The sequence below is a fragment of the Salvelinus namaycush genome, chromosome 37 (assembly GCF_016432855.1).
Source record: "Salvelinus namaycush isolate Seneca chromosome 37, SaNama_1.0, whole genome shotgun sequence".
In the NCBI taxonomy this organism is placed as follows: domain Eukaryota; kingdom Metazoa; phylum Chordata; class Actinopteri; order Salmoniformes; family Salmonidae; genus Salvelinus; species Salvelinus namaycush.
In genome coordinates this window covers 9,409,838-9,418,318 of record NC_052343.1, presented here as the reverse complement: position 1 = coordinate 9,418,318, position 8,481 = coordinate 9,409,838, and the positions used below count along the sequence as shown (strand labels likewise).

Here is an 8,481-nt window from a genome sequence, read left to right as displayed (position 1 = left end):
TGCTCTCAGGACGGGCTCTGGCCTGGGCCACGGCCATCTGGGAGCAGCAATCAGACATTTGTTTCAATTGACAAAGCTTCACCCAGGAGTTGAGGAGGGTTTTCGATCACCCCATCATTGGCAGGAACGCTGCTCAATGACTCATTGTGCTTCGGCAGGGCAGCCGGAGCGTAGCTGATTACGCCATTGACTTTCGGACGCTTGCCACCGAGAGCCGTTGGAATATAGAGGCACTTCACTCAGTCATTCTGAACAGACTCAGCAAGGTTCTCAAGGATGAACTGGCTTCCTGGGACAACCCTGACACTCTGGAGGAGCTTATATTTCTGGCCACCCGGATTGATGACCAGCTTCGGGAACGTTCCAGTGTTTCGGGCCCCGCGGAGGGAGTCGATTCTTCATTTGTTCCACTGCCGTATGTTGGGCCTGCTTGTCCTCAATTCGGCTATGGTTCTCCTTCATATCCTCCAGAGGAGCCGATGCAATTGGGAGGCACCAGACTTTCCACTCTGGAGAGTCAGTCTCCTGCGGCCGATATGGTACGCACCTTGCTTCCGTCCAACCTGCGGTGGGACAATGGACAGTTGGATATTCCTGCTGTTTTCTGGACACTTTCACATTAGCTCCCCAACAGAGGCTGCCTCTCACTAAGCTGGACACTCCGTTGTCGGTCACTGCGCTGGATGGTCAACCCCTAGGGTCTGGGAAGGTGAAGCAACTCACCATGCCTACTCAGCTACGAGTTCTGGATGACCATCTGGAGCTTATCCAGTTACATCTGGTGGACTCTCCTGAGCTTCCCCTGGTTCTTGGACATCCGTGGCTTTCCACCCATAATCCTCAAATTGACTGGCCTTCTGGAAGAGTTCTGCGATGGAATCCTTCATGCCAGTTCACCTGCCAGCAACTCTCTCCACACCTTTCCGGCCCTGCTCATCTGGATACTTCCGGTCCTAATGTTCCTCGGGCTGGGAATGACAAGCCTGATCTATCCCGTGTTCCTCGGGATTTCTGGGATTTGGGTCAGGTCTTCAGCAAACAAAGGGCCAGCAAACTACCTCCTCACAGGCCCTACGATTGTGCCATCAACCTCCTGTCCGGTACCACTCCTCCGAGAGGAGGGCTGTATTCTCTCTCAGGTCCAGAGACTGCAGCCATGAACAGTTATATTAAGGAGGCGCTGGCGGCTAATTTTATTTGGCCGTCCACTTCCCCTGCAGGAGCGGGTTTTTCTCTGTTGGGAAGAAGGATGGGGGATTACGTCCCTGTATCGATTACCGGGGTTTAAATAACATTACCACCAAGAACCGTTACACGCTTCCTCTTATGTCATCAGCTTTTGAGAGACTCCAGGGAGCTATGATTTTCTCTAAATTGGATTTACGGAACCCGTACAATCTGGTGCGCATCAGACAGGGAGACGAGTGGAAGACAGCGTTCAACACTCCTAATGGACATTATGAGTACCGGGTCATGCCGTTTGGAATTACTAATGCTCCAGCCGTTTTCCAGGCCCTGGCAAATGATGTGCTGCGCGACTTCCTTCACCAGTTCGTGTTTGTGTACCTGGATGACATCCTCATCTTCTCCAAGTCCATGGTTGAACACGTCCAACATGTCAGGTTCTCCAAAGACAGGTTCTCCAAAGACTTGTTCGTGAAGCCCAAAAAGTGTGAGTTTCAGATCTCCTTCCCGGGGTACATCGTGTCTCAGTGCTGTATACTGATGGACTCCCAAAAGGTAGGAGCGGTGTTCTACTGGCCGCGACCCAGCACGGTCAAGCAAGTTCAGCGTTTTTTGGGTTTTGCTAATTTCTACCGGAGATTTGTGAGAAACTTTAGTGCTGTGGCGGCGCCAACGCTCACCAAGGGCTCGGCTGGGCATGTATGCTGGACCTCTGCTGCTGAGAAGGCGTTCCAGGACCTGAAACATTGGTTTTCTTCTGCACCCATTCTTGTTCATGCGGATCCTTCTCTTCCCTTCGTGGTAGAGGTGGATGCCTCTTACGTTGGCATGGGGGCGGTTCTGTCTCAGCGCTCGGCGAAAGACCAAAAGTTTCATCCCTGTGCCTTCTTCTCCAGGCGTCTCACTCCAGCAGAGAGGAACTATGATGTCGGCAATCGGGAGCTTCTTGCGGTCAAACTGGCTTTGGAGGAGTGGCGGCACTGGTTGGAGGGCTCAGAACATCCCTTTACGGTTTGGACTGACCACAAGAACCTGACCTACATCCAGGAGGCTAAACGCCTCAACCGCCTTCACTCGGTTCAGATTCACGTTATATTACCGTCCGGCGTCTAAGAATGTGAAGCCAGATGCCCTTTCTCGCCAGTTCCCCAGCTCTAGTGAGGATCGGCCGCTTGAATCCATCATCCCCAGGTCGCTCATCCTCGTGCCGGTGTCCTGGGGTATAGAGACTGTACTGAGGGAGGCGCAAGGTAGAGAGGCAGTTCCAGACAGCTGTCCACCTAACAGACTTTTTGTTCCTCTTGGGGCACAGTCCAAGGTACTTCAGTGGGCTCACTCGTCGCGTCTCAACTCTCATCGGGGAGGGCAGAAAACGCTAGAGTTTTTGAGGGGGAGGTTTTGGTGGCCCTCAACGGAGGCGGACACTCTGACTTTGTGACTGCCTGTCCAACATATGCCCGGAACAAGACTCCTCGTCAGCAGCCTCTGTTGCTTCTTCATCTGCTGCAACACCTCGACTCTGGTCGCATCTCTGTATGGATTTCATCACGTGTCTGTCATCCTCAGAAGGACACACGGTCATCCTGATCATTGTGGAAAGCTTTTCAAGGCGGCACATTTTGTTCCTCTGCCTAAGCTTCCATCTGCCCGTGAGACTGCTCAGCTAGTCCTTCAGCATGTTTTCCGCCTTCACGAACTTCCTCTGAACATGGTCTCCGACCGGGGCCCCCAGTTTGCCTCCAGATTTTGGAGGGTATTCTGTACTCTTCTGGGCTCATCAACCAGTCTGTCCTCGGGTTATCACCCTCAGTCCAACGGTCCAACTGAGCGGGTGAACCAGGAATCTGGAGACCGCCTTACGGTGCTGTGTGTCCGCCAACCCCGCCACTTGGAGTCAGCACCTTCCTTGGGTGGAGTATGCACACAACACTCTCCAGTGTTCCTCCACTGGTCTGTCACCATTCCAGGTGTTGTACGGTTACCAGTCCCTCCTGTTTCCAGATCAGGACATTGAAATGATGGTTCCGCTCAACGCCTCATCTCTCGTTGCCGCAGGACCTGGAAGAGGGCTCGTTCAGCACTCCTGAGGGCCTCAGCTCGAGTTCAACGACAGGCCAACCGTCATCGCTGCCCGAGTCCCTTCCTGTGTCCAGGCCAGATGGTCTGGTTGTCTACTAGGGATCTGCCTCTACGTGTGGAATCTAGGAAGTTGGCTCACCGGTACCATTCAAGGTTCTACGTCGCATCAATCCAGTGTTCTATCGTCTTCGTCTTCCCTGGTCCATGAGGGTTCATCCCACCTTCCACATCTCCAGACTCAAGCCTGTGGTGTTCAGGCCTCTGGTTCCGGCCACTCAGCCTCCATCTCCACCTTGCATGATAGCGGGACAGCCAGCCTCCACGGTGTGACGCATCCTCTCCAGTTGTCAGTTCCGGCAAGGGACTCAGTATCTCGTGGAATGGGAGGGTTATGGGCCTGAGGAACGTTCCTGGGTTCCGGCCCGGGACATTTTGCACCCCGGACTCATTCGGGACTTCCGTCAACGTTCAGCTACCCCTGGTGGAAGGTTCCTTGGGGGGGGGGGGGGGGGGGGGGGGGGGGTTCCTTTGGTGTACTACCTGAGGTTGCCACTGGAGAGCACCCTTGGGTTACTTCTAGAATCCAGGTGACCCTGATTGGGCTTATTGGGGTCACCTGCTGGATGACTATTTAGGTGGTTCCTCTGTGGACTGGGCCAGTTGCTCAGGTCTCATGTTCTGTTCAGTGTTCTCGTGTGCCCTTGCTTTGTTGTTTTGCTATGAAGACCTTAAGTAAATAGTCTGGATTTACCCTTACCTCTGCCTGCTGTGTTTCTCTGCACCTGGGTCCGAGTTCGTACTAGCACTATTTTCACACGTCGGATATGTATATACTGTATTTTTATACCATCTATTGCATCTTGCCTTTGCCGCACGGTCATCACTCATCCATATATTTATATGTATATATTCTTATTCCATCCCTTTTCTTAGATTTGTGTGCATTAGGTAGTTGTTGTGTAATTGTTAGATTACTTGTTAGATATTACTGCACTGTCGAAACTAGAAGCACAAGCATTTCGCTACACTCGCAAAAACATCTGCTAGCCATGTGTATGCGACCCAACATTTTTTATTTGATTTGAAATAGTTTTGTTATATTTCAGTCTTCTGTGATGTATATAAAGTGTAATATTGGGATACAAACTCAAAATGTTATAAATGTCAACTCTGTCAACTCTATATCTGACATGGTACAGGTGCTTTCTTTTTTAAGCCCATAACCATGTGTGTGAGGTGTATACTTTTGTTTCAAAGTAGATTTGTTTAAGACTACCAAGAATCACTCTGTGTGTCCATGATTTAGCCCACTGTGGTAAAAGGTTAAGGGCCTGGGAGGAGGTGTGGTGTATTGGGTTGTTTGGCTGTTTAATGAACTCTGTCTGTATACTGAGCTTGTTTTATGTGGGGGCTGGCCTGGGAAGTGTGTCTAGGCACTAGGCAGTTGATCGTGGGCATCGCCTGTTTGTGTGTGTGTGTGTGCATGTTAGAGAATGAGAAGGCTTATGAATATTTCCAAGTGAGAGAATACTGTGTGTGTGTGTGTGTGTGTTTGTGTTTGTGTTTGTGTATAATGGGTTTCATTTGTTCATCGTGGTCATGCATGGGTTAAGGTCCTGCTAGGTACTGTGTTGTGTGCCATGCTGTTTGGCAGTTTGATATAGTCAGTATACTCAATACACTGGGTGTGTTTTATGTGGGGGCTGGCCTGGGAACTGTTTCTAGGGCATAGGCAGTACTCATTTGATCCAAGGCACCCCTCCCCCACAAGCTCTTCTTGCCTCTTTTCCAAGGTCCTCGCATAACAGCCTTGTCTCTCTACAGGTTTTTGTCTTGTGTCTTAAAAAACAAAAAGTCAGGAATCGACTGGCTGGTCAAGACACGTTCTCTATAGGTGGCTTACAGGGCACAATCCGGTGTTTTCCCTTTCCCTCGTCTGCTCTCGTTTGCTTAGCCTGATGGTCGAGGCCAGCGTTGGTGATCTCTCACTCTGCTAAATGGGGATATCAACCCTGAGGTCACCAGAGCGGCTTCCTAACTGCTTCCTCAGACTGTCCTGCCTCCCCTTTGCAGTTCGATCATTTCTCTAATTGAAAGGTGCCTTTAAAGCTTGAGGGGGACCATGGGCTCTGAGGTACAGGGTTATGTCAACCTTTCAGCAGTAAACATTAGAGAAGTGAAGAAGCCTAAAGGAGGACAGGGACTTTGGAGTAGCTGGTATAGAACTGGATAAAACACTGTAGAACTGTAAGTGTGTACACTCTTAGAAAAAACGGTTCCAAAGGGGTTCTTCTGCAAAAAGGGTTCTTTAAAGGGATCTAGATAGCACCTTTTTTTCTAAGAGTGTAGGGATGGAGAGTACTGTAGTGTAGTGCGAAGGACTATCCACAGATCGGACCGGTATCCAGACCCATTTTCAGATGTGGTTCACCAATCACCTCTCCTGTTCAAAGCTCATCAGAAAACGAGTCGTGTTCAGCATCCTTAGTAACCCCTTCAGACAGGCTCTGTCAGGTTGCGTTTACCCAGAAGAACCATTCATTTGTCACATCCGTCAGTGGTGTTTTTGACCTCTAATCCCCACTGTGCGCCGCATTCCCCAGTGTGACTCACTCCTCACCTCAATTTGCTGCTCCACATCAGCAAGCCAAGGCATCAAAGTTTCTTTCACAGGCCGGCGCGTCCTTCTTCTCCCCCCTTCTTCCCTCGTTTCAGAAGTTCCCTTTGAAGTAAAAGTTTACTCTGTAACGTTTTACGAGCAACTTATTTCCCAGCCGTTTCCTTGATTTCCTATTGATTTCCTTCTGCCTTGCTTGGCTGGAAAAGGAGAACAAGAAAAAGAAGGGGAAGAAGAAGGAAAGAGAGGGAGGGGAGGAGGACGGGTCGATGCTGGTGTGACCTCCCGCGGGGTTATCGGGCGGGTGCGTTAGGGGGGTTGTCATTAACCCATTCTGATCTGCCAGCCGGACAGAAATAGTGAAATACCGATTTTATTTTTATTTTTTTCCAAAGAGCACCCAATGTTCAGATTTTCATGCAATTTACTTTGCTCTTTTTGCCGTATTGAATTTGCAAATGCTGTGACCGCAAAATGTCACCTATTATTCTCAATCATTGCGAGGCGTCAATAGGCCTTTACGTGAGCACTGCCTTTGTAGATGCTAAAGTTAACATGTCTGGATCCAACGTATGACTGCAGAAATGGAGAGCAACTGAGAAATACTCCGCCTATTACATCAGTAAGATCCCTACTAATTTCGTTGTGCCTTTGTTTCTGACCTGTGTGGAATCAACAGGCTCTTTGTACCAAAGCATGGTTGGGAAAGTATGACATGGGATGTTACCGACCCCAAGGAGTCAAACCCCAGACACACCTCACGTAACACAGCATTTACTTGACATGCAAGTTAAACCACGGTTACACCACAGTTACACCACGGTTGGGATTTAAATAGGAGGGGAATGAATATTAAGCAGCTTTGGAATTCTGGCCCTAATAGGAATGTCATTGAATAACAAGAAACTACGCAATTCCATACCTTTAATCATGAAGTATTGTAGACCTCAACCATACTATCCACAGATGTAATGCGTCTCCTGTAGCACCCTGGGTAGTAGTTTGTGTCTCGGCCCTGCATTCCTAAAGCGTACCCCGTCCTCGCTCGTCCTCCATGGCTTTGGCCAAGCGTGCAAATGGCAAATGGACGATGCAGAGTGCACCCCGGCGGGACCCTCTCTGGCCATGTCTTATTCATGAGCCCTGGGTCTGAGGTGCTGACTGGCCCTCGATGCATGGTCACACACTGTGACAAAAACACGTGCCGGGCCTGCACAGGAGACTCCCACGGCTCCTGCCCCCCCCCACCAATTCTCTTTATGCACTGCTGCACTTCCCATCCTGCAAGGAAAATTAGAATAGTAATAGCTGACCGTAGCGGCGCGACATGTAATCCAATGTCCAATCTAACATCTAAAAGGAGGCAATCTCCACTAATCATTGCTTCTAGCTGTTCTAGCCATGCAGTCAGAATATGGTAATTTGATGACTAGACGTGTGTGTGTTTGTTTGCGTGCGTGTGTGTGTGTGTGTTTGAGTGTGCCTGCGTGCGTGTAAGTGTGTGCATACAGGTATGCATGTTTTTTTTTTTACTTCTGTACGTGTGTGCATGGGATGTCAAAGCAGAAGCTAGGAGTGGGATATAGCAGTCACTGGTCAGGCATGGAGTCAGAATTCAGACCGACCAGCAACCTGCTGGTCAATCATAAAGGGCAGAGAGTGAAGCTAAGTGACCAGGCGGGCGGACTAGTTGAGCTGCTGCCAAGGTCATTACATACCTTCATGGTTTCTTACAGATATCTTCTACTACTCTACTCACCAGGCAAATATTACACCAACTCTCTCTCTCGCTGTCATTCAGTAGAAATGAGGGGAATGTGAAGTAAAGTAAAGAGTCTCCAATCCCTGTTAAAAGGCCAGCACCACCGAATGAATAGAGATTTATTGAGCGGTGGGGACGTCTTGGTTGAAAGTCACACGTATTGAACCTTCTGGAATCAATGTGTGCATGGGGTTTTCACCCAAAGAACACGCAGGGAAGACCTTTAGATGATCCACGGGTGTTTCACAAACCAGACCGTTGGCTGACTCAAAGGCTCTATAGTCACAGCAGATGCTGAGGTATCTTGAGGTATCATCTACTCCCTAGGTGTGAGTTGAGTCGAAGGATCTCACCTTTGTAACGGCTGCATCTTTTTAAGACCCACCGTGGAGGATCAATTGATCAATTACATTTTAACGAGACACTCTCAGTCGGGTTTAAATGTTCCATCCATCATTGCCATTGCTCTCTTTCTTTCCTCCCCTACTCCGTGCTATCCATCTCGCTCCTAACTGGGCGGGGGGGAGGGGAAACTATCTCCTGATTAAAATTGTATTAAAAAGCTTTTTAACTGACTTTATTTCCACCTCAAATGCCCTTAGAGATGAACTGATACCACGTCATCCTCAATGCAGGGAGTGTCTCACTCTTGTGGTTATGATGCCACTCAATCCTTCTGCAGACTTTGCTTATTTGTCTGCACTTTTATCCTACTTCTTTCACCAAAGATCAATAGGATTACACTGAAACAGGGTTGTACTGTAAACACAACAAGCCTCCGATGCTCTAGATGCATATTTACTACTATCACATTGACAAGACCATGGCATTTGCTGCT

The 8,481-nt window shown here is 49.2% G+C and overlaps 1 protein-coding gene across 1 annotated transcript in view; it reads left to right on the top strand.

The window, feature by feature from the left end:
• The first annotated feature begins 2,893 nt into the window (after positions 1–2,893).
• LOC120031594 (igLON family member 5-like) overlaps positions 2,894–8,481 on the top strand; it is a 75,344-nt gene continuing 69,756 nt past the window's right edge. Inside the window, exons 1-3 of the mRNA XM_038977402.1 lie at positions 2,894–3,046; positions 3,241–3,346; positions 3,609–3,752. Of these exons, the coding sequence (XP_038833330.1) occupies positions 2,894–3,046; positions 3,241–3,346; positions 3,609–3,752 (403 nt within the window). The remainder of the gene's footprint in view (positions 3,047–3,240; positions 3,347–3,608; positions 3,753–8,481) is intronic.